Source organism: Enhydra lutris, unplaced genomic scaffold (genome assembly GCF_002288905.1).
Source record: "Enhydra lutris kenyoni isolate GAN:26980312 unplaced genomic scaffold, ASM228890v2 scaffoldscaffold8, whole genome shotgun sequence".
In the NCBI taxonomy this organism is placed as follows: Eukaryota; Metazoa; Chordata; class Mammalia; order Carnivora; family Mustelidae; genus Enhydra; species Enhydra lutris.
This window is the reverse complement of record NW_019154092.1, coordinates 29,097,136-29,124,204: the sequence shown is the minus strand read 5'-3', so window position 1 is coordinate 29,124,204 and position 27,069 is coordinate 29,097,136. Positions and strand designations below refer to the sequence as shown.

Here is a 27,069-nt window from a genome sequence, read left to right as displayed (position 1 = left end):
GGTTCCGTGCTGACCTAACAACCATTCCCTTGGTCTTTACGGGCCCCCAAATTCTTCCTGGGCTAAGAAGGGAAAGCGGTGTGCCATTTCCCAGCCCAGCAGGTGGGAGCGGGTTCCTGCATGCCTATCATGGGCATTCCTTTCTTGTTACCAGTGACTGATGGAGTCTTGGGCAATGACACGTACTGGCTGGGGGCCTCTGGAGTGAGATGTGACTCCCGAGATTGCCAGACCCCTTCTCCCAGGAGAGACAGAAACTCTGATACCAATGAAGCCTGAATGGGAAGATGGAAAGCACTGTGATCCTTGATGGCACGGAATTATCCTGGTTCATGAAAGGCTTCAAGGACCCCCGGGAAGGTCAGAAAACTGGTTCTCTCGGTTTTCCTGAAACTTGTTTTAATATGGAATCCTTTTATCCAGTCCCTATTAATGCAACATTGAGTAAGTATTTGGGAATGATTCTCAAGACTTAAAAACAAGGCATGTATCTAATGCCCTCAGCATAAGTAGCCAACTGTGACACGAGGTCAGCACACAAGGCCCTGCAGAGTTTCCTCCTCTGCCCTGCTTTGTTTTGCTCAACTTTCTCCTCCCAGCCTAAACCTAGAGGAAATGCCTCATGGATTACTCCGAAGCTATGTTTTAAACAAGGACATTGGTCCCACCACCTTCTCATTTAGTTATTATCCTCACTCAAGCACTCGGGCAGATAGTTTTTAATTTTAAAAATAGCTTTCAGGCTAACTAAAGAGAAACTAAACTCTCCCTTATAAAGCCTGCTTGGGCTTCTCTGAATCTGAAATGCATTTGGCTGGTCTGTGGAAGGAGGCTTCCGAAGTGAGGGGGGAATGTATGCTTGTGGGGTTTCCGTGTGCCTTCCACTCATCTACCTGTCCAGAGACATAACTCTGTTTTGGAGTATGTCTGGGGAAATTCCAGAGGAACAAAGAGGGTTTTTTTTTTGTCCCCCTCCCCCTGTATCTTTGTTTCTTTTCCCCCTCTTTGTGAAAGAGATCACACTCCGAAGCTGACAGGCAGCAGGTGAGAAAAGTGCCTGGAGCCTGAGAGTCACAGATGAGTGGAGCTCGGAGGGACCCTCTGGGTATCTAACAAAATCCCCAAATTTGGGATAAAGATGGAAAGGAAAGACTAAGGAAGTAGAGTAACTTCCATAGGGTAACTCAGCGAATTAGTCACTCAGCTGGGCTTGCAATCTGGGTTCCTGATTCTCATGACAGTGCTCTTCCCCACACAGCCTTATAGCCCGAACTCACCACATTTAAGGTAAGGGAAAGGGGTAAGTGGAAATTTTTCTTTTAAATAGCAGCATATACATCATTTAAAAACAGTTGAAAATGAAAATTCTTGCCCCCTACTCTCACGCTAGGTCTTCTGAAACAAAAAACAAAAATCTAGAAATCTATGATTTCAAAAGTCCTCTGGATGATTCTATATTCATACACACCAAAATTTCAGAACCACTGGTGTAGAGAAAAAAGTCAGGTTCTGGTACCACCTTAGCTATATGACTTACTTTATTCTACCTCTCTGAGTCTCAGCTTCTTTACTTAAAACAAACAAAACTTTCATGTTTTCTTGGTTAAAGTACTACCACATTTGGTGACAAAACGTACATAAAAGGGGCCACAATCACCCAATGCACCTTAGCTATCACATTTTTATTGGAATCCAGTTAATTCTCAGTCTGTAGTGTTTCTATGCAATTCTTATGCCTATACCCTGGCAATGTCTACTTGGGAACCTTGGGGTTTCCCAGTGACTTGAACAGCACAGGCTAAGAAAAATGAAGAAATATGCCAGGAGCTTTGACTTTACATTACCTAAAAAAAAAGGAAGGTTGCCCAACATGGCCTTCACAACCCTATGAAGATGGACTTATGCCTGTAAGGCTGTATAGAGCAATGAACTTGAAAGGATATACATCTTACTTTAAAATTATAAGAAGTCTAGTTGGTGATACTCAACAGGCTATAGCTAATAATAATCCATAAGTGGAAGGAAAACATTCATATCATTAACATTTATCTAATATGAAAATATTTCTGTGATAAAATCCAGAGATCCATGAAGATTATATTTCAAACAACTCTCATAGAATGAGGAAAGTAAAATGGGCAGCAGGACACGGGAGTACACAGGAGGGATGAGCAGAGAGAGACACCAAGAATAACTTACATCTTAATTTGTCCATGATCTTCCCTCCACACAACGTGGCTAAAGCCATTTTGACAGCAAATACTGAAATTTTACCATGGCCTTCCCTGTTTAATGATAAGAGGGGGGAAAAAAAAAAGACTTCATTTGGAGAACTTTCAGTAATGAGATCTGACATTTTCTGTTCTGTAGAAATCATAGGATACTATAACTGCATACATTATGTGAACATATCCATTTTAGAAAAGACCATGAATACAATTCAACACAAATTTCTGAAAAGCTGTCTATTCAATATTTCCTTTTTTCAAGAGAGCAGAACCTTCAAGTTATTGTTTGTGTATGTCACTTGCTCAGAGCATAAACTGGCATCTAGAGGGATATGTACTATTTAGCTACAGATTACAATTACAGAACATGATTTTCACCCTGGGTTTCATAAAATAATTTTATGCATGATGATTCCACAGTCTCTATAACTTATTTAAGCAAGGTTTCAGAAAGAATTTTTTTTTGGTCAGAGAATTCCTGAATTTTGTTAGAGTAACTATGGGGAATTTTCCATCACAGTTTTTTTCACCCGTCATTTCCGACCCACAAGCTGACTGTGTGTATGTGATACATTTACTTTTCAAAGAGAGCTGATATTTTAAAGGGGCAAAAAAGGAAGAGCTCTGTTAGAGCTCCTTCAACCTAAATGACACCAGATCAGCCAAATCTTCATTGATTCAGGAAGTATAACTAACTTGTCCTTCACAAAATGTGATATAATGGGATATAAAGGGCACACTGTAACGAGTGTAATATTTCAGGTACATGATTTTCCAGCTAGGATAAACTGTTTATTCTTGTGTCCTTGGAATTAGAAAGTGTATCCCGTTAGTAATTCATTTCTTTCATAGTTACTATTCTTAAGAACGATCAAAGGAGTTATTCAAAATAATAATGGGGCTGAAAGGTAAGAAAAGTCAGTATTGATAAGGGTTTAGTATATAGAATAAATCATTTATATGAAGGTCCATATTTATGACACATTAGGAGAACAAGATATAATAAATAATTGTGTCTTTGTTCATTACTGGACTCCAGAGACAGATCATTTGTCATTCATCCTTGTTGCTGTCATACTCAGCATAGGACCTCAAATACAGCCAGTTAGAATGTAAAACTGACTGAGCCCTATCCAGTGACTCTCCCATTTATCTTTCTAAGCCTAAGCACCAGATCTATATACTTACTTATGAGAAATAATCTTCCCTTGGATACCTCATGTCAAACCAAGTATGTTCAAAGTAGAACTCATGCTCTTCACAAAGCGTTCCCATCATACTCAGACCAACCCACTACTAACCTGCTTCTGGTTATCAGACTTACCATGTACCTAGTTACCCAAAAATGAACCCCCAGGAAGGGGTTACCCTTGACTTCATTCTCTTCTTTAATTCCCCACCACTTGAATAAATGTTTGAGGGACATTTAACGACAGTTAACGATACCTCCTACCTGTATGTTAGAACTATTCCCTGTTTTCCATTTGAACTGCCATTGCCTCACCAGCTCTTGCGTGAACACTGTCGTCACTTCTTAAATGACCTCTCTGCTTGCACACTCACATCACAGATTCAACTACATTATTTCATTATTTAAATCTCTGATTGGCTGTTTGCCTACAGGATATGGTTAGGGCTTCACCTGTGCTCTCCAGTCTCACCTGCTACCATTTCTGTTAAACTCCGCTCCCCAGTCCCACATTTAATGCCCCTGCCCTTCCTACCACCTTTGCCCAGGACCCTCTCTCCTACCTATTCATCAAGACTCAGCTCAGTATCATCACTCACCTCGCTCTGAAATGTGCAGGCAAATACTCTGCTTTCCACTTTCACCTACTATTTGGCACCTATCTCACTGAGTGAACTTAATTTGTTGATTTACATGTCTGCATGTAATGTGACCCCACACTGTGACATCCTTGGGGACAGAGACCATATCTTCTCAATTTGTTGAATTCCTAGCGCCTTCCACTTAGTCTTCCACAAAATTAATGAACAATATATTTCTTATGTTAATTAATGATTACTAATCATTAGAACAGGTGCCCCTGGAATTTGGAATGACTACTCACTTAGTTGTTTCTAATTTTAGAGTAGGTAGCTGTAAGAAAAATGCAATGATTTTGTAAAAAAAGCCTCATTCAGAATTATTCCATGTGTACTGTATTCCCAACTGCATGGATGAACAGAAGTATCAAAAATTTTATTTTAGGAAATAATTAGTTCCCTTTCCTTGGCTGAAACATGGTTCAAATTGTGAGAACAGGGAAATCTACCAAGTGTGGAAGAAGAGGAGCAATGAAGTGATAAAGTAGGCTTCATGACTCAGAGAAATTGAACATTATATGTGAGACTTTAAGAGCAATACAAGTTTCTTTCAAGGAATCGGAGAGAACAATTTAACTCACGAAAGAGGATGGAGCACAGATAATGCTGGCACAGAGAGTTCTCCATAGGTTGAAAGGATGATAGCTCACAAATGAATTCTTAAACCTCAGCTTTTAATGAAGAAGATCACAGGGAGATTGCCAGTTCTGTATTGTTCTTGGAAATGCAAGATTAATGCTATTACATCCAGGAGTGGTTGTATCAGAGCTATTCTGCCAAATTGACATAATAAATCTAGATAAATCACCAAGCGGAGGGCAGCTCAATGAGAGTTTTGCAGGAACTCAAGGGTGAAATTAGGCCACTGGAATGTATTGTTATGCAAGCCAGCGTGCCAGATTGCAAAGGTGACCCTTGTCACTAAGAAGGATTCAGGGGGTATGCAGGAATGCAGATCTTTGGGAAGCACACCACTGCTGGGTGAGTTTAGACCTTGCTCAGCCCAGGATAAACCTTGAAGAAATTTAGGGAGTGAGTGGAGATGAATGACTCCACAATGCAAAAGGTTGACAACCAGGACTTAAATACATGTGGGTCTTTTTAAAGAACATCTTCAGTAGACCTAACAGGATGAAGAAAGGTGGGGGTGGGGGGTGGGGAGAAAGATTTTCTAAAGGCCTTCGATAAGATTCCATACCAAAAGCCATTACTTAAGGTCATCTTGGGATCAGGGTCTCTATTTGTGTGTGTGTGTGTGTGTGTGTGTGTGTGTGTGTGTGTGATAAGAGAAGTGTCGTTAACAAAGGAAACAAGGAGTAGGGAATTGTTGGGATATCCCAAGGGGGACAGTACAAGAGTTATGCTCATTGGGAATCATCCCTTACCAGGGCCATTTGATCCATGAACAGTTTGGGAAATCACTTATGTATCTAGGAAGTGGAAAGTCCAGCTCATGAAGATGGATAACAGGAAGTTCCCAGAAGTTTTGTGCGAACGAGCAGGAAAGCCACATATTGTTCCAAAATGAGTTTGCACACGCAATGCCTCTAGGAGTAAAGCAGTCAAAGGGCACGTATGGGAATGTTGGCCATTGGCCACAACTCCAGAAGCGGACCGGCCAAAGAGTGCTGAGGATGAAAAACATGTACTGTCTCTAATGCTGCAGGCCAAACAGCCTGGGAACGGCAACACCAGGAAGAGCGCTAGAAAAAGTCTATGCTCTTGCCTTGCTTTTACGAAACGCTATGGCAGCACATCTCCAAGTTCACGTGCAATTCTGAGCATCACCTAAAGAAAGACGGGGCACAGCCAGCTGGGTTTGAGTATACCACGTGCAGAAGACAAAAGTATCCGTCAGGACCGTCCACTTCCGGGGTGGGCGGGGCCTTAGAATCAATGACAGGATCACGTGCGCTGTTCTTTGTGAGCAAAAGTTGCTAGCTGATTCTTCAGGAGTGTAAGAGGCACACGAGTGATTTAAAATGAAATTTACTATTAGCCTATCATTTTTTTCCTAAAAAATTTTTATTTATTTATTTATTTTTGAAGTAAAAATTGTACTTATTTTAATATTTTCCCTTTCAATGTGGAGCAAGAACACAATGCATAATCCATCGCTTTCCTCTTTTTCCCCACTATTTAGATTTTGGCAAAATGGAATATATTCTATTTTTTAGGCCAGTTATCCTGAAGCTCTTGCCAATGCAAACTTCACTTTCCCGTTCTAGCTTGAGGTCAAAAACCACACAGGTTAAATTGCTACACCAGTATATAATTAATACCTTAAAGGGTATTTAAGACTATCAAAAAAAATTAGCAAAAGTATAAACTGAAATTGCTTCATAAGTCAGTGTTTCCTTAAATCTTTTATTTCCCTTATACTTTGTTTTCTCACTCTGAAAATTTTCAAATCTTCCTAAGAGGTGACTGATTAAAAATGGAAACCAGAAAGCACTTACCCTTTGGTTTAAATACATGCAAAGATCTGTAGAGTCTCTGTCTTAAAAACATAAATTACTTTAAAGTTTGACTCATCATAATAAAAAGTGAGTAAACTGCATTACACTGGGCTTTTTCATGACCTCACAGAGACAAACTGATTTCTTTGAACTAAGAAGGTATTGGTTTCAAGGAAAAGTTGTCTGGGAGAGAAAATCTGCTTTTGACAAGAAGGGAAAACAACAAATTGATATTGATAGGTTTGGGAGGCTAGGCTGAATTCGGGACAGAATGTAAATTTTTTCCAGGTTGCCAAGCCAGTTTCCTGTTTGAAATGATAGAATCCCATGATAAATTCTAAGTCCTTGAAAATGGATTGAATTCTGACTGATTCTTTTTGGAACAGGCTGCAGGAATTATTTTTCTATTTAAGAGTACTAAAACGAGAAACTCTTCTTATACCAACACATTTCACAAAAACATTTGGTAAGCATTTTCATGAGCATAGAACTCAAATTGCTCTTTCTCACACATTTTGGTGGCTTAATTAACTGAGAAAATTGTTTCCTCCTCTGGCTTTCACAACATGCCTCTATCATAACTCATCTTTATCTGGGAATATCTTGTTCATATGGATCCCTGATTTTGTAACTCAACAGATATTTATTGACAATGCCTTACAGGTTGGGGCTATAAAGGTGAATAAAGTATGGCTCCTACCCCCCAAGTTGGTTCATAGTCTATTGGACAAAAAGAGTCAAAACCAGTTAATTTTAATACACATTTTTAAAAGGGTGGGGATCTCACCTTTCTCGTCTTTCATCCCCAGCATAATGTGTGTGGCACTTAGCGCAAAGCAAGCTCTTAATACATGTTAATTAAATAAATAAATGTACATGTGAAAAGAAATTTTGATCTACCACTTAAGTTTTATATTGAGAAATGCTAAGTTTTGGGGTGAAGTTACAAAAAATTGACCTTACGCTCCTCAATTTTAGATTGTGCACTTGTGTGACACCTTGATTTTTGAAGTGATCACATCCATGATTACTCTTGTTTTTTGGGTAAGTGAAGTTAACATGTGAACAGATAGAAATCCCTCAGTGGGCTGTGGCATCTCTTTGGGTTCCCCTTCATGTTAGCAAAACATTTGGGAAAAGAATTCTTCATAACACCTCCCCATGTGAGCTTGCCAGGAGTTTCTCCAGAATGGAAGGGGCCAGAACTTTACACCTATGAAATTCCATTTGCCATTCACACCAAGTCTAAGTGTGACATAAAGGTGAGTGACATTAAGGCTGTTCATTTTATCTACAATTGTGAAACTTCTTTGAAAAAGAAGTCCTATAGTCCTATTTTAGCGACATGTAGAAAATCTTGGAACAAATTCTTTTCTACTAGAACAAAATTTTAGCGATTAGAGGAGAATGTTCTGTGGAAATCTTGAATTTAAGACATAGTAAGAAAAAAGAATCACCAGGCAAACACTATGTTAAGTATCTAGTTTTGGCCATATAGATAGTAAAAAGAAAGGAGAACATTTGGTTTGATAGAACTCTTCTTTCTTTGCTCTCACACATCCTCACAGTGTCAAACGTGAACGATATATTTCATTGGTGCACTGAGAAGGGCCACGTACTTGTAGTACGTCCTGCATTAAACATCAAAATCATCTTTAAAACTCAAAAGGCAGAAGGGTTTTGGCAGAGTTCCAGAACATTCTATATCCATGCGTCTGAAATAGCACCGTTGGTACCTTTCGTAGCGCCAGGGGGTAGGGCAGGGGGGCTCAGCAGTGGGAATGGATGTTCAAATGGCTCAGCAAGGTGCAATACATCAAGCAGAGAGGAAAATACCAGGATTTTGTATTCCCTGTGAAAGACTATTATACGATAGACTTGGAGTTCTGGATGACTGTCATAAAACTGACTCGAAATCTACAATGTAATAAAAGTTAAATCCAAATATTTCCTTCATATACGCTCTGTCAGATTGTCTAAATAACAGCAAACTGGAAAGGTGAGGAATGTGAGCCTGATAAAAATATCCTGAAAAGTAGGGTAGGCTCACATTCCTACCTACATGGGAAATGTACATTAATTCTCCTTAAGAAAAAGAAACAGAAAACATGAATAGAGCTGAATATATCCTGATGCCTGAAAAAAAGGATTTTTTTCCCCCACTCACCTCACCTGTAGTCACACTGTGTCAAACTAGGAGGATTGTTGGCACACAGAAAATGCTGACAACACATTAGCTGTTATTACAATTAGTATATTATTACTATCATTGGAGAAGTGGCATTAATAATATAGCTTGACATCATAGGAATGTCCCTGTTCCTTTTAATATTTATCACTGTCCTACTGTGATATTCGTATAACTGAATATATGTGAAAACATTTGCTAAAAACAAGGCCACTATCACATAATCTACCTGAGAAGGACCTTCCCTAAGAAGGAAGATTCTAGTGAACTGAAAAGAGATGAAGTCAACAGACTGAAGTTGTTCACGTTTCCCAGGGAAGTAAGAAGAGAGTAAGAGAACTATGATGATGTTTTTTGGTGAAAATAGGATACCCCCACATTAGTAGCCATAGACATCTGATTTTCTTCTCTTGTGGAGCAGAAGTAAAAATAGAGGTTATGAACCTAGGTGTCAGGCAAAGTTGGATTCACTAGTCTTGGTAAGATACTAGAGATTTAGGAGGACTTGATTTCAGAAAAAGAATGAGAAGAAATCAGTGTGATGAGCTAAGAAAAGTCAATCATTGATCTTCATTCATTCATTCATTCATTCACAAGTTCATTCTGAGCTGGATACGGTCTCCGGGCTGTGCATGTAAAGAGACACGACCCCGCTCGGCAATAGTTTGCGGGGGGCGGTCATACACACAGTAAGACATGCACCGTAACGGAAGAGCGGATTCACGTGTGAGGAACAGTGGGGTCGGGGCCAGTGGAAGTCAGCTCAGCCAGGAGAGGGGAAGGGCTTCCCAGTGGACCAGTTCTGTGACGACCCCCCCCGCCCCGAAGGCCACTATAGACTTCTAAGAATTAATATCAAGATCACAATTATCCCTCCATAAATCTGTTGAAAAAAAAATATTGTCATCTTGTAACTTGCTGCCATGTTGTTTTACTGTCGTTACTTTCTATTTCCTTAAAAATAACAGTAACGGTGAGAAGAAGAGCTGCTTCCAGGTGGTCAGCAAATAAGGGAAGGCAGTAGGCTCATTCCTGAGGTGTGCAGAAGAAAGAGACAAGATGGAGAGAAAGGCTCAGGCTGTTTCCCAATATCTTTCTTCCCTTTCGGTCCCTGCTCCCTAATTTTGACACCTTTTTTCCCACTCTTTCCAGGTGTATCCGCCCATTTTCTTAAGGACCCTGGAGAAGACAGTGTCTGGGGTGGAAAGACCTGTTAGCAGTCAGCTGGTAATCGATGACAGCTTGACTCCTGCTAGGTACAGACATTTTTAGAAGGGAAGTCAGGAAGAACAAAAATCTTCTAGACTCAAGAGCCTGACTATTCAGAGACAGAATGACAAGCATAAGTAGAGCCATTGGGCACATATGCTAGGTCCTAACATTCTAGAAATCATCCTGCATATGCAGCTATGCACTCTCTACCTCCTAAGAGGCTGACTTGGCGGAGACAACTTAGAACCAGAAGCCTGACCGCGGTCTGCAGTAAGCATGCCCGTGTGAAAACTGAGAGCAAGGTGTTTTTTGGGGGGAGAGAAGGAAGGAGTGCTGTTTTGGGGAACTATGCTGTGAGAAGGCAAGTCTGGCTCTCAGGGCCACAGCCAAGCGCAGTGGGCTTTGAACCTTGTTTCAAGTTACCATTGTCATGGCTGACTCAGCCTCACTGGGTCTGGTGAATTTTAAGGCACTACTAAAACAATGACCAAGTTTCTCTGAATGCAATTTCTTATTCTCATTCTTCATGAATTTAAATTGCTATACTTTCTTTTTTAAAAAATGTATATAGATGACCTCTTTAGAATGCAGGATTTAATTTTTATTTTAGAGTTTTCCCCCCTGGTTTTTATATGTTCATTTAAATTACCGCACATGAGAGAAAATCTCCCAAATGTTTCAGTGATTCTATAAGAGCAACAACCTATCTTTGATGTACGAGGGCTCATTCACATCTACCAACATGCAGAAGGCTTCCTTAAACACTTGGGTTCTGTCGTGGGATAGGTGGTAGGAAGTGACACCAGATTTCCACACTGGATCTCTTTGGAGAAATAGGAGTTGACTATTTTAAGAAATGGAATTGAACATTCATTTTATTCTTAAGTTTCTCTTCTTACATTCACTTCTAAGTGAATATTTCCGGTTATATTCTCTTCCCAGTTAGTGATGCTTCCTTATGGCGCACATCTCACATCGTCTAGAATTTCAAAAGCCATCAGATGGAAATGTGAGTATCAGCAGAACTGCCTATACTCATTTGCTATGCCAAGAGAGAGAAGGCAGAAGTATCTGTAGACAGGGGTCTCTACGTGGATGTGTCTGTAGATCTGTAAAATGAGATTTCTCCATGTGGATGTTTAAAAAAATCTACTACAATGAGATTATTGGAAGTATACATCAGGGCCCTTTTTATCTGTAAGAAGAGGAAGAGCCAAACAAATAATTCCATTTGAATATTCATGTCAATGTTTCCTTACCTTGGGATAGTCCATAAGCTTAGCACTCATCAATCTTGAACTAATTATCAGTAGCTGTTTAGAGAATATATGCAGGTCATTTTTTTCAAAGTGATCTTCCCAATATTTCCAAACAGAAATAAAAAACTAACTCTATTGTATATTTCTCAAGACATGAGAAGTATTGAGGAATGGTCTGTTGTATATTTCTCAAGACATGAGAAGTACTGAGGTACAGTATATTGTGTCATATAAAATATAAGATATGTATATATCACATCTCTCATGTATTTCATAAAATCCCCCTTCCTTATTGTTAATCTGGCCCCATTTCTGTACTTACGGAGTAGATACAAATTATTTTTTACCTTTGAGCCCTTACGAATCCTTCAGGAATACTCTAAGATTTGGCAAAAATTTTAGTTCTCTTTTTATATTTTCCATTGTTCCACTTAAAACAAATAAGTGCCCTGAAGATGTTAGCGGCGAGTCTGGAAGCTTCTGTGCTCTTGTCAAGGGGGCAGGATGGAAATGTCCTTAGAGTCATTCCATAGCCTGGTTCCATTCTGTCACCTGTCATGTGGAACCATAGCCTCCCCTACTTGACTGCCACTCGGTTACCATAGTGATTAGGCCAAAGCAGTACATCAGTTCTGAAGTCTGCATAGGCTAAGCATGGGATCTATCAAGCTGAACTGCTTATTTTAGAACTGTTTATTTCAACTCAAGAATTACTCAAAATATAAACATCCCAAGACAATAATCTACACTGGTCAAACTGAGCACAAATAATTCTTTTACCACTCTAGGCTGTAAAGTGACAGCTGGTGACTTTTATGAGTGGCATAATAACATTAGCTGGGCTGGAACATCTCCAGTGCCGGGCTTCAATATTTCCAGGCATTGGCCAGACAATGAGACTAAGCAAAATCTTTCGAGAGTCTTAAAATGCGATCGCTGAAAGGTCAAGTTAGCAATTTTCCTTTTTAATATTCAAAACCAGTAGTGAAAGTGGAGATGTTGATACTATATCTGGACTAGAGGCTATCAGCAAAAGACCTTTTGAAATCTTAGGCTGATAAAGTAATTCAGGGGAGTTTTTACAATTCACAAGGCTGCCACATATGCCTTGGAAAAGAAATCTTAGCTGAATACCTAAATCCCTACTCTGCCCCTAACCAGTCGAGAGACACTGGACAAGCCACAGTCTCTTTGTGCTTCAGGTCTTTCATCTGTAAAATGAGAGATTTGGAAGAACAATCTTTAATATTTCAGCCAGCTCTGAAATCCTCTGATTCTATGAGAAGAAATTATAAGATAATGTGGCTGAGTTTCAACTGTCTTGTGTGGACGGCATGACATGGCTTTAGATGGCACATTATTGACGGATCCCGTAATGCAAGTCATGGTTACTTTCACCAGGCTGGTCAGGAAACCCTTGTCAATTTCTGTCTGTTTGCTCTAGGGTCTTGTTATGACACCTCAGAAACACTGTCTTAGACAATCTGCAAAGAAGAGAGTTAAAAACATCCTCCCACTTTATGCTTCATTGAACTGCTCCATAGGCATGCCATCATGCCACACTTTCAGACAACCATAGCTTCTAGGAAGCATTGGATGAGTTAAATAAAGGTCAGCCTAGAAAATACGACTGTCCTCAACTTCCTATGGCTCTATTTTACTCCCTAGTTTTTCTCCAGAGCATTTGAAATGGACGTTACACACAGAGCGACTTTATTGAGGTAAGTATCTGATCAAGAAAAAAAGAGGTGGTTGGTTACTTGCAGAAAATTATTTGGAAGAAAGACCAAGAAGGACAAGAGGAAGGAGAGACCAAACATGTGGAGAGGAACAGATATCCGAAGAGAGAGCTTACGGGTCAAAGGCTGCCAGCAGGAAGTTAAGCAGGAGGCTGATGGACTGCTCCACCTGGATTTGGTGAGTGGTTGGCATCCGCTTGTTGAGCTGGTAGAAAATGGTGGACAGCACGGCCTCCAAGCGGGCCACACTGAGTTCTATGTTCGGGTCCAGGTTGTTCAGAGCATTTTCCCGCAATGCTTCTATGACGTTCCAAATGTCCACCAGGTGCACTACACACAATTAAAGCAGAGGGAACACATCAGCCCAAAATGCGGGGAAAGGTTAAGTTCATTATTTTACACGTACCGTCGGCCTGGTTTTGTCGAGGACCCTCACAGCCTTCAATATGGGATCGATTTCTGTAGGGGTCGACACAGTTGTTACGACACAGTAAATGTACAGAGACAAAGAAGAGCTCAAAGACTTGATATGTCTAATAGCAAGAAAATCATTTCCTGAAAACCACAGTAGATGGTTATTGCCAATCTTCAAAATGACCCTTGAAATACAACTACTATCTTTATGTTACGTGAGAGAAAGTGAGGGAAGTTAACTGACAAATGCCAAGGTCCAAGGCCAGTGGACGGCAAAACTGGCATTCAAATCCATTTCTGACTTTTTAAAAATATTGAGATCTGTGTGCTATGATGAGTGCTGTGAAATGTGTAAACCTGGCGATTCACAGACCTGTACCCCTGGGGATAAAAATACATTATATGTTTATTAAAAAATTTAAAAATTAAATTAAAAATTTGAAAAAAATATTGAGATGTACCTGACATACAACATCATGTAAGTTTAAGTGTAAGGTGTACGACATGTTGATTTTGATACATTTCTGTATTGCAATGTGATTGCCACCGTAGCATTAGCGAACACGTCATGTCCCATAATTACCATTTCTTTTTCTGTGGTGAGAGCATTTACGATCTAGTTTCTTAGCAACTTTGAAGTATACAGCACTTGTGATTAAAATTAACAAGTCTATCTGGCTTGAAAGCATTTTTCCAAGGCACACACTGACCCCTTAAAAGAAAGAGCAAACCACACTCAAATTCTAGTGTTTGAAAAGATATCGAACCTGCATTTATTTAAAATATTTTCATTTATTTATATATTTTTCGTAGTATAAGGTTTGAAATAAAGGGGGAAAAGTTAAGGAAGGCAGGAAGAGAGGCAGGGGAAAAAGGAAAAGTAATCTCTAGAAGGCAGCAGCAGAACTTAAACACAGATCCCTTGACCAACCTGGTCAAGAACAAACAGTTCTTTGGCTTATATTATTGAGTAGCTCACCAAGCTGAAGTCATGGTTAGTTTCACTAGGATATCAAGAATTTCATTTCTCTTTCTTCCCTGTTTGTGCTGAGGTCCTGTTATAACATTCCAGAAACCATCTCCCCTAAAAGTTTCCTCCTGTTCCTTTTAATTCACCCCACTTCCCATCCCAGGCAACCACAGATAGAGCTTCCAAATGCTTTTCTAGAATTTTATATAGCTGGAATTATACAGTATGTACTCTTTTTTGGGGAGGGGTCTGGATTCTTTTACTTGGTATAATTATCTTGAAACTCATCTGTGCTGTTGCATGTAACAATAGTTTCTTCCTTTACACCGTTGAGCAGTACTCTTTTAGGTCACAATTTGGTTATCAACTCACCTGCTAATGGACACTTGGGTTGTTTCAGTTTTGGGTGATCATGAATGAAGTTGCTATGAACAATCTTGCACAAATGTTTGTATTGACATATGCTTCCATTTCTGTTGGTAAATACTTGGAAATGAAGTGCCTAGGTGGTATGGTCAGTGTACATTTAATTTCTGAGAAACTTCCCAAGTGTTTTCCAACATAGTTGTACTATTTTCCATCCACAACAACAAGGTATGAGAATTCCAGTTTCTCTTCAGTGACACCAAATTTAAGGTTCGCTTTTCATGACACCTTTGCATTTGAAAACAAATCTGTTGTCTTTCTCAGTGAAATACGTACTTATGTTTCAGTTCCTGAGAAATGAGCACTCCATATATGCTTTCCTACCAACTCCCAAGTTTTAGTTTCCTACCTCTTTGCTCATGTGTAACACTATATTTAAAAAACAACACTAACATATATTGAATTTTGGGCTTGGGAATCTTCCAATAAACACTGGACTTGAAGTCTGAACACCTACGTCCAAACATGGCTCTCCTCCTACAAGTGCATGCCCTCTTAACCTCAGAGACTTGGAGCTTTATTTTCCTCATCTACAAAGCAGGGACGGTATTCCTTAAATGGGAAAAAAATCACGAAGTCAGTTGTGGGAGTGCCTGATACACCGAGACAGTACATTACACTTGAACAAATGAACAATGTAAATCATGTAAAAAAAAAAACAAACCCAAAACCAAACAAACACAACTCTGTAGCATATCTCTGATTTGGGATAGAAGAATGCAAATCACTTTCTAACTGAAATACTTAAATGTTTATTAGATTTGGAGCAATTCAGATTTATGTGATGGCAAATTTGTTAGCTTTTCTGGATATCACACAACAAGGAAATTTATTTCTTTTTTTTTTTTCCAAAAATTTTACTTATTTATTTGACAGAGAGACACAGCAAGAGAGGGAACACAAGCAGGGGGAGTGGGAGAGGGAGAAGCAGGCTTCTCACTGAGCAGGGAGCCCGATGTGGGGTTCGATCCTGAGGCCCTGAGATCATGACCTGAGCCAAAGGCAGACACTTAACAACTGAGCCACCCAGGCGCGCCAGAAATTATTTGTTTCTTAATGCTTTTCATCCAGTTTTTCAATTTGGCAACCAAAGTACTTCCAAGGAGATGGCATCTATAAGTTGTTTATTTAATTTCTTGAGGAATTAAATTAATTTCTGTGGGAACTGGGATTCCTATATTTATTCCCTTTATGCTTCATCTAGAGATTCTCTGGATCTAGTCCTTGGGGATTTGTCTGGGTTCAGAATGCGAAGATGTTGTTCCTGCCTCAGAGAACTAACAGTCAGGTGGGGATAGAGACATGATTCACAATCACACAGATAATCAGAAATGATGGCCTAGCATGACAGACAGGGTGCTAGGTACAAAATGGGATTAGGAGATGGTTTGCGAAGAGGCCAGAGGAACAAGATAAGGCTGGAGGAGCCCTGTAGCTCTGGCAGGTATTTGAGTCTTTATGCTGACAGTATGAAGACACGGGTTTTAAATAGAGTGACATGCTCAGAAATGCAGCTTAAAGACATCATTTCAGACTGTAAGGGAAAAGAGTAATTGACATGGACAGGCGTGCAGGGCAGAAGTGGCTGGAGCCTGCTGCTGTGGTCCCAGGAAAGATGGTGGTATTCTTTTTTTTCTTTCTTTCTTTCTTTCTTTCTTTCTTTCTTTCTTTCTTTCTTTCTTTTAAATATTTTATTTATTTATTTGTCAGAGAGAGAGAGTGCACAGGCAGAGAGAGGTAGAGGCAGAGGGTGAAGCAGGCTCCCTGCTGAGAAAGGAGCCCGATGTGGGACTCGATCCCAGGACACTGGGATCATGACCCAAACCGAAGGCAGCCACTTAACCGACTGAGCCACCCAGGCATCCTGTAAAGATGGTGGTATTATTTCTTAAAAGATTCATTTATTTATTTTAGAAGGGAAGAGGAGAGGCGGAGGGAGAGGGATGGAGAGACTCTCTAGCAGACTCCCCACTGAGCATGGAGCCCAACCCAGGGCTGGATTCCCTGACCCTGAAATCATGACCGGAGCCAAGACCAAGAGTCGAATGAACGACTGAGCCACCCGGGGCCCCCCCGGGATGCTGGCATTTTTGCAGAGGCATGGCAGTGCACAAAAAAGCTGTAATCACGCACATTACACATACTTATCTTCCAAGAGTGGCAGAAGGCAGATTTTGTCATCACAAAGATTGAGGTTTCACTACTGGCTCCCCTGATAACTGTGGGCAAGTTATTTCTCCCCTATACATGTTATTATTTCCTTTTTAGAAATAAGGAGAGGAATCCCAACCAGAGAGAGTTGTAGTGAGGAGAAAGAAAAAGTATAGACAAGTGCTAACCACAGAGTTGGCACATAGGTGCTCAATGAATGATAGCTGTTAGTGTTAAAATAATTAAATACCTTCGATTTATAGCCATACTTTCTTCTTACTAATTTACAAGATCTGTGACTCCAAACGTAAGCTTCAGCACAGTCCCCCCAAATTTAATAACCCAATTAACATGCAACTTTGCACATACATTATATAGGTGCTCTAAAAGAAGCTTAAACTACATCCCAGCCATAAAAGTGGATCCTATTCAGTCTGTCATGAATTCTGAGTTGGTGGAGTTTGAACTGATTTGGACACAGTTGATCAGTAGAGGGGGGTGAGGAAGGCCCTCTTCCACAGAGACTTCTTGGAAACTTTCACTGGTAACCAGTATGGGAGCTGCAGATCACAGTGCAGAACTGTGCAAGTTCCTGGACAGTATGTTCGACCAACTTCTACTGACATTGGGCAATCTCTTAACATCCTTAAGCTTCAGTTTCCACATCTGTAAAGTGGGGACAATAAGAGTTGCTCCAGAAAAACAACAAAAAACAGCTGCTCCACTGCAGGGTTATTGAGGGGATCAAATGAGATAATCCATATAAAGCATTTCACGTGGCGCTTTGTGAATAAGTTATTAAATAATTACTTAACATCCATTCATTATTTTTGAAAGGGTATCACAAGCTTTTTGCTTAATGAAATAGGAACACTAAGAAATGTGCTAAGTTGAGAGTCATAAGGAAGCTATTAGGAAGTCTGTTTGAAAAGTCTGACAGTCGTATAAACATGTTGTTTACTCTTAAGCCATCAAATCATTTTAGAAAATGTTGTGCAGTGATGACTGTGCACCACTAGATGGCACTGTGCACACTTTACTAAATATCCATCAAGCTTTAACTGTCCATCGTAAGCACCTATTAGGCACAGGCCTAGGAAGTGGGGTTTCCTCATCTATATTACTGCATATATTTTATACTAATATACTAGATAAAGCAACAGTTTGTATAATAAAATTATTTGGCTAACATTATCCATATCAAATATAAACATGTATTCTTAAAAGTAGTATTTAGTACTTCACAGAATCTTAAAAATAGTATTAGTGTAAATTTTGGACATTAGTAATGCCTAATAGCTTGTATTCATGAATAAATGAAAATAGACACAGCTTTAATATTTTGTCTTCAGTCCAGGCAATCTCAGGTAGGAAAGGGCTAAGTCAGAGGCTGAGGTGTGGTATATTTGCATGAGGGTAGAGAAGAGTGTGCTGTTCTCAAGTGATGTTTCTTATCTGTTTGCTGATGTTACATTATTTTCATAGGAAATGAACTCTTTAGGTCACAGCGCTGACTTAAATTCAAATATCTCTGGAAAAAGTGCAAAAAAACCAAACTCATTTATACCTAGAAAGGAATGAACTGAGGTCATAAACTTGATCGGAAATAGGAGAAGTATATAAATAGGGTAAATATGGAAGAGAGGGCAGAGCAAGGACAGGAATATCGAAAGACAACCTCAGGAGTTAGTCTGTCATTATTTAGTCCAGGACCAGTCTTCCCTGGACCACATCATCATAGAGATTGGGTCCAGGTCAGTGAATCTAAGGGAAAAAAAAATTTTTTTAAGCACTCAGGAAAAAAAGGAAAAAAAGCTTAAGCACTTGGATCTCAAAATTCCCAAGCCTACTTTCTACTACTTACCAATTCCAAAATTTAGGAAGGCGGGAAAGGCTTTCCACAAAGCTCTCCAGGTGATTCTGACAATCTTATAAAACTTTAGAAGTCTTTCAGAGGGCTTGAAGCTGGGGAAGGTCAGTGAACAATCATAGTGACTTTTTAACTCTGGTCATTTTGAAGTGGTGGTTTTCCACGGTGGCCGCAGGCTGTAAAGACCTACAGGTTGTAGAACAGCTCCTTGGGGCTGCTGCTCTTGGACTGCACTCAGAGCCCCAAGGCACTAGGCTTGTTAGAAATGCACAAGCATAGGCCCCCAACCCTGATCTGGAGAATCAGAATCTGCATTTTTTTTTAAGATATTTTTTATTTATTTGACAGAGAGAGAGAAAGAGAGAGAGAGGTCACAAGCAGGCAGAGAGAGAGGGGGAAGCAGGCTCCCAGCTGAGCAGAGAGCCCGATGCAAGGCTCGATCCCAGGACCCTGGGATCATGACCTGAGCCGAAGGTAAAGGCTTTAACCCACTGAGCCACCCAGGTGCCCCCAGAATCTGCATTTTAACAACATTCCCAGGCAGTTTAAGAATGACAAACAGGCTGGAAGTCAGTGGTTCTCTGTCCTTGGCAACAAGAGAGGCTGCTATGTTCTTCTTCTTTTTTTAAATTAATATTTCATTTATTTGGGACACATGGGTGGCTCAATTGGTTAAGCATCTGCCTTCAGCTCCGGTCAGCATCCCAGGGTCTTGGGATTGAGTCCGTGTGGGGCTCCTTGCTCAGTGGGGAGTCTTTTTCTCCCTCTGCCTGCTGCTCCCCCTGCTTGTGGGTTCTTTCTCTCTCTCTGACAAATAAATAAATAAAACCTAAAAAAAAAAAAGATTTCATTTATTTGAGCGTGTGAACACATGCGTGCACGAGAGTGAGAGCAAAAGCGAGAGTGAGAGAGAGCATATGAGGGGTGGGGTGAGTAGGGACGGAGGGAGAGGGAGAAGCAGACTCCCTAGGGATCATGACTGGGAGAAAAGTAATTTGCATTAGGTTGGGAATTGAACATAACTGTTGGTATGCCACTGGGAATATCCTCTAGCGTGCAGATGGGGCGTGGATGTGTGTGCACACTCATGCATACACCCTGTCAACCCCCATCTACTCTGGCCATCCAGGCTTAAAGTGATGGTGACTGTTGTTCACGGCTTGCTTAGGACAAGTTTTCCAGTCTCTGATACACACAGGTAAAAGTAGGGAGAATTCTGATGCTGACTTACTCATCCAATCCCACTACAAAGGAGTTAGGTTATTTCTCCAGAAAACTTGTCCAGATCTTCCCTCCCTAGAGCCAAGCTCCCTGACTTTCTGGAAAATTCCCAGCATGAATTGCCAATTCTGACCCCTCGGTAGAGCATGAGAACCACATGCAGGTGGTATTTCTGATTCCTTTATACTGCAGGTCTGATGCGTCAAATTGTGTTCCTTCACACAGTGGATTATTAAACTTTGTTTGCAGGCTTCTAGGAAAGTTATTAATGGAGTCATTCTTTCAGTTTTCCAATAAAGTTCTGGTGCCCTTAGCACTAAAAGATGAGCACACAGAGAAGCACTGTTTTTTTCCTATGCCAGCTCTCAAATGCAAAGTTTCACTCACTATTCTAAATATCAAGTAGACTTTAGGTGAGAATGCTTTCAGGGAGCTTCCGTGTGGGTCAGACTGCCACGTGCGTAGGGTGTGAGGAGGTGGGGAGAAGAACCTACCTCCTTATGAGTTTCAGGAACAACTCCAGGTTCCTCTTTAAGCTCATTACCTTGCCAGCGCACTAACTCGCTTTTCTTAACCTTCCATACCAGAGGCTAACAACTTCATTTTATTCACTGAAGAAGTACTTATCAGCTCTTATTATGTCACAGCCCTCTTCTGGCTTCTAGAATTAGTGTGAACAAGACAGGTCCCTGAAGACACAGACTCACAGGTGGAAGAGGACTGTGGGATCTAGTGAACAAAGGCGTAGAGTACGTGACAAGTTTAGCTTCTCTTCCAGAGAAAAACAGGCTCAGAAATCATAGACTTGGATTCAGGTGTTCCTTCATTTGTACAACAGGAATAATAATATCCAACTTTCTTATCTTACAGGTGTTCTGGGGAACAACAAAAATCACATGGAGAACACTTAGTAAACTCTAAAGCGCCATATGCATTTTAGGCATTGTTCTTATTTTTGAGAGAAAACAGGCATTAACATTTACTGTCATATTCAGATAAGACTAAAATCTCCCAATTTTTTGTTCTACTCTGTCGGTGATAAAGATTTCTGTCCCTTCATACAAGCTTTCTTCTACAATTTCAGGTTGGTTTTCCTCTTACCAGGCGTGACGATGTTATAAATCCAGCGAGACTGTATCACAGCAATGAGTTTAGCTCACGTTCAGATCAAACACTTATCTCAAAATTCAGAGAACATCAGCTCATGAGAAGAAAAGAATATTTCAGCATGTCACTAACTTACCCTACACGTATTGCATGTACAAGCATTAACCTACAGAATAAAACTGCTGTGTACGTACAGAACTGGGAATGGAAACATATTTTCAAAAGAAATGAAATCCAGCCAATAATTTTAAAGATTCTACACTATATGGTGCTTCATGTTAGAGGGCACTAGACCAAAGATGAGAACCTGGCGAGGAAAGAGGCTGTAATTCCCATGGGAAAGACCCGTTCAGATGGCTTAGCTAAAGATCAAGATGAGACACTATGTCATCAAAAGCCCATATCCTTTGGGCAGATTAAAAAAAAAAAAACCAAAAAACCAAAAAACCCAAAACTACTGGAGCTGAAAATACAGGGATGCTATTGCAGGCTGGAAACTTTGGAAAGGTTCAAAGGAGGAGGTGATAGGGCTCAAGCTGGTTCCTGAATCACAGTAGGATCTCACTACATAGAGGGTGGGGATGGATACTCCAGGAAGAAGGTGATTTAGTGACTGATAGCAGAGAGCAGCGAATGAAGAAGGGGCAACCACATCTTCTACTAACTTGTTGGGGCTAGCAGAATTTGCTTGCAGGGTGTACCAGAAAGTGGGGTCTGTAACTTTGTAACCTTTCCTTATTGGCCATTATTTAACAATTCTCTAATTTTTCAGTAATCAAATAGAGAGATGGAGAATTTGCTTCCCATCAAGTTTAACACTAAATTTCATTTTCAAAATACCATGTGAGTTAATTCCATCCTGGTCTACAGCCAACCAGTCCAGTGGTGAGAATCAAAAGTGCTCTTCGGAGCAATGAGCAGGTCTCAAACTGTGGCCTCTGATTCCATAGTTCTGGAGTTTGGTCAGGGGATCCCTGGTTTCCCCTGCTCCTTGGGTGATTTTGAAAAGCAAGGATGTTTGAGAACCACGGCTGTGGAGCATGACTTAAAGAGATGAGAGAAAAGGACAACAGGAAATTGATGCTCATTTGAGTTGGAGGAATTTATTTAAAAGATATCACAAGAATCCTGGGAACAAGGATTGTGGTCAAGAAAGCCATGTGCAAATTGTCTAGTTGTTAAGATTTTCTCAAATAAATAATTTATTTTTATGCCCTCATGTAGGCTTTTGATCATGACAAAACAGTGTTTAAAAAGCTCTTAGGGAAGAGAAATTCAGTTAAGTGGTATGCTTTGCCAGGGTCAAGAAATGCATTTTGATGTGATTACACTGAAGAGATTAGCCACATTGACCAAAAACTGAGTTGGGAAAGAAAATGTTAAGAAAATACAATTTTTGTATTTGATTTCCATTCATGAGCCATGAGATATATCTTTCAATATATGAATCAAAACTACATCCAAATAACTTACCAAATTATTTTATGCTTCCGAAGTCAACACTCCCTTGCACCTACATTATATACCTTTATCACCAAGACTGCTCTCTGTGCTAAGGATCCTTGGAGAGAAGCTTACAAAGATGATACTTTAGTTTCACTTTAATTTCCTGGGTAAGATGCATGATGGAAGAGAGCTTCAGGAAAAGGTCTACAACATATTTTTGGCATAAAATCAAGTAGGATATCAGGCCAATCCTCAGAGGCCCTGACAGTACATCTATTGTCCATTAGGAAAAAAGTATTCAGTTTTCCTTAAATTGTGTTTGTAGACTGGCATCATTATTCAAAATGAGGTATAGTAATTGTTGGCTCAATAGCTGTCATACCGTAAATTAAATAGAGCTGAATTCAATTGAACAAGCATTTATTAAGCCTATTATTTTCCAAGGTATTGTACCAATGATTATAAAAATAATAAGAGAAGGTAAATGAAAAAAAAGATCTGAACAATAAATAATTTCTCACTGCCAGTGTTTAACTTTGCTCGGAATGTATTTAATAGCTTCAGAAGCAAGAGGATCGTGTATCTTACCTCCCCTCTGGGTAGTCATTTTAGCCTTCACTAGACAGTTTGTATAGGTTTCTTCAATATGCCTTTAGCATTCCCTACATTCTAGTGCTCTAGTTTGGGCTTTTACTGCCTTCTACATAGATTTTTTTTTTTTTTTAAGATTTTATTTATTCATGAGAAACAGAGAGAGGAAATGGGGAGGGTCGAGGGAGAAGCAGACTCCCTGTGGAGCAGGGATCCCAGCACCCTGGGATCATGACCTGAGCTAAAGGCAGACGCTTAACTGACTGAGCCACCCAGGTGCCCAATGGATGGTAGTGGTGGGATTCAAACCCACACCCCCAAAGAGACTGCAGCCTTAATCCAGTGCCTTAGACTAGTCGGCCATGCTACCTGCCAAGCCTATCCTACATAGATTTTTATGGTAACCTTTCTTACTCATCTCTAGTTCCTGCCCTCTTCCATCTGTCCTAAGAAGTGGTGTAAGTCCCAGCTGTGGCCATGCCATTCTCCATCACCTATTGAGTAAAACCCAATTTTCTAAGCTTGAAAACCAATGTTTGGACTCTAGTCTCCTTACCTTATTTATTTATTTATTTGTTTGTTTGTTTTTAAATATTTATTTATTTATTTGAGAGAGAGAGAGAGAGAGAGAGAGATCACGAGAGTGAGTTGGGGAGGGATAGAGGGAGAGAATCTTCAAGCAGACTCTCTGCTGAGTGCAGAATGGACCCGGGGGTGGACCCGGTGCTGGAATTCACAACCCATGAGATCATGACGAGGGCGAAACCAAGAGTCGGAAACCTACGGAGCCACCCAGGCACCAGTCCAGTCCCCCAATCTTTAACCTCATCTCCTACTCACCTCCAGCTTTTTCCAAGAATCTTATGCCCCAGCCACATTGGGTTTCTTATTCCAGAATACACATTTGGCTTCCTTGCACGATTTATTATACTCTTTAGCAAGTACACTCTTCAGTTAACTGTCTTTCAAGGGTATTACACTCATGTACACACGAGGAAGCCCTGATACCTTCATGTGGAATTACGCTCTCCCATTTGTTGCTCCCAGACAACTTCATATATTAGATCATTTACGACACTCTGCATTTCTCAGAGTTACTAAGGGTCAAATTGTTCCCTCCACTTGTTTTTGATAAGCTCTTGACTGAACTTCAGAGGAGAGGAGGGTCTCTGAAATGATGAACTAAATTTTATGGTTGCGATCATGTGTGTTTGGAGGGAAAGGATCTGTGACTTTCATCAAGATTCTCTCAAAGATTCATGAGGAGAAAGAACCACAGCATGAGATTATAACTAACTTGAAGATGTGTATTATGTCCTGTTCATCTTTGTACTTCTCATAGCTACTTGCATATGCCTTGTTCAAACTGAGTGCTCACCAGTGCTTGGTAAATGGAGTAGGGTAGAGGGCCTACTGTTTGCCAGTCACGACATATGATCTCTAGAAGATTCGGAGAGCTCCATGAGACTCACAGAGCATGGCTTCCCGCAGTACTTTCATTATTCCTTACACACTATGACTTGAGCAGATGGCCAGAACCCTAGATGCTAGAGGCGGCATTTCAAGAAAAAGAGCAACCACGGGGCTGGCAACTGTTGAGAAACTGCTTTCCACTTTTCCTTTACAGCTGTTGCTCTCAGGGACGCTGCACCATGTGCCAATCTGGCCCCGATCAACACTGACGGACAAAGTACACAGGGTCCCTGAAGAACAGATAAGCAGCAGTCGTGGGGAAGTGTCCCTTTTTCCTGCACTCACTCTGTACAATTTATGTATAATTAATTGTCTTTCTGCAATAAGAGTAAAAAAACGGGATAGACATGAAAATAGCATTTCATTCACCCATTCAGAAAATAGTTATGACTCAGTTTCCTAGTACGTAGGAAAATTGTTTGGGAGGTAGGTTAGTGTTTGGGTGAAGCAGTCTCTAGAGGGCTAATCGGCAGATTATCTGCAGTATCTTAAGTGAGGTTAAGAATATGAGAAGTGTATCTTCTGTAAGAAAAAAAAATTAAAAGGCAGTAGAAAACACTGATGAGGAAATGTCTAACACAGAGAGCCAAGGTGCACAGGAGGCAATGTTTCAGACCCCTGTTTGGTACCTTTTCAAAATCTGGGCTCCGCCCCTTGCTCCAGTCCCTGCGGGAACGACGGGCAAGGTGTAGAGTTCAACTGATCTCCTCCACACAGCTGCCACCAGAGAGCACTTGCCTCAGACTCTTGCTCCAAACCTCTGATGCCCCAGCACCAAGGCCAGGGACCTGCCTCACACCTACACAAATGCAACCCAGACATACGGGGGTGGTAGAGAGGGAGGAGCAGCTAGATTAGGACTTCCTCCTTGTGGCCCCTGGGTGGAAAGTTCTGGAGCCTTTTGGGAGGTTTCTTAGAAGTTCCTGCACTGTCTGTTGGCTTTCCTCCCTTGTTCCACTTCCGCTCTGGAATGGCAAACAAGGGAGTTCCACAGAAGACTTGTGTGGAGTCTGCTTCCTGGGAAACACGGGCTCAAGCACGGATTCTAACCAAGTCCCCATCTATCACTGGTTGAGCCCATTCAGAGTAACAAATGAGGAGAAAACGATGATTATGACCATGTTCAAAACCGATTCTAATTCTGTGTGGTCAAATTAACTCTTCCTCGACATATCCTTCTACACAATATAATAGTATCACAGTCCTATATCAGCAGTGTTGAATTTGGAAATTAAAATGTATACTTGGTCTTATGTTTGAGTTTATTATCTTTGAGAAACTAAGCTTCTCAAGGCTGATGCATTATTAGCTTTGTAGCAGGCTCGTGGTCCATGTGTTTGACAGACATCGCTGGACAGGCTATCTGTTTACCATAGCATTTGGCTAATATTTGGAGGTTAGAAGTTGAGCTCTCAATTATATGATTTGATCTGGTGTTTATTCAGGAGAAGTCATTTAAGATCTCTTGTGCTATGTTCTCTTCATCTAGAATGAACAGAACTTTACAATTCCTGATAAAAAAAAGGAGGTAAAGCAGAAGTCCTAGCCGAACATCACGAATGATTAAAAACAGCTAAATAATTTGTTTCAATAGCTACAGATACATTTGATGTCTTTAACTGCCATATTTATAAGTGCTTTTTTTTTCCTTCAGAAAATGACAGTTTGCTCAGGGGACTTGACAGGCAGATATAAGCTGATACAGCAAAGTTTTAGAGTGTTTTCTACTATTTGATAGTCACAAAACCAGAAGCTTTATAATAAATAGAACATACAACTAGATTCTAAACTTGAGGTTCTTCTTTTTTTTTTTTTTAAAGATTTTATTTCTTTATTTGACAGACAGAGATCACAAGTAGGCAGAGAAAGAGAGAGAGAGAGAGGAAAGCAGGCTCCCTGCTGAGCCCAGGACCCTGAGATCATGACCTGAGCCGAAGGCAGAGGCTTTAACCCACTGAGCCACCCAGGCGCCCCTTGAGGTTATTCTAATACTAAATTTGAACACTGTAATATTATCACCTCCCTGCAGCTCCCGCAAGGTCTAGAGTAATGCTTGGCATGCAGCAAACCTTGGTCCATATTCGTTGAATAAAAAAATGAATGAGTGGCTGCTGGTAACATGAACAAAATGTCAAGAAAGTCTCCTTGATTTAGTCCTCATGGGTCACAGGGGTGGTTCTGTGGGAGTGGCCATCTTTCCTTCCCTGTCCTCCTAACTGTCTTTGGTTTCCTCTTAGTGTTTGCCAGAGCCCCACGACCCCAGGAGCCAGGCTGAAGGACAGCACCCTCTGGGTGTCCCTTCACTGCTCAGCTCAGCGGCTCTGTGCCAGTCCAGCAGGTTCCCAGGAACACAGCTTGGCAGACCACTAAGGGAAGGCCACTGAATCTTACTTGCTAGATGGTGCAGGGAAGCTTGAAAGGATGCCTCTGTACATGTCACTCTTAACCAGTGGGCTGGGGCTTTTAAACACGAGGTTCTTTCCTAAAC

General features: G+C 40.6%; 1 protein-coding gene across 8 annotated transcripts in view; it reads right to left on the bottom strand.

Moving 5' to 3' along the window:
- LOC111142434 (dystrobrevin alpha) overlaps nucleotides 1-27,069 on the bottom strand; it is a 258,816-nt gene that overhangs the window by 78,757 nt on the left and 152,990 nt on the right. For all 8 annotated transcript variants that reach the window (XM_022495559.1, XM_022495554.1, XM_022495555.1 and 5 more), the window contains 2 exons: nucleotides 13,029-13,242; nucleotides 2,200-2,285 (listed from right to left, as the gene is read on the bottom strand). In XM_022495559.1, coding sequence (XP_022351267.1) covers nucleotides 2,200-2,285; nucleotides 13,029-13,242 — 300 coding nt within the window. The remainder of the gene's footprint in view (nucleotides 1-2,199; nucleotides 2,286-13,028; nucleotides 13,243-27,069) is intronic.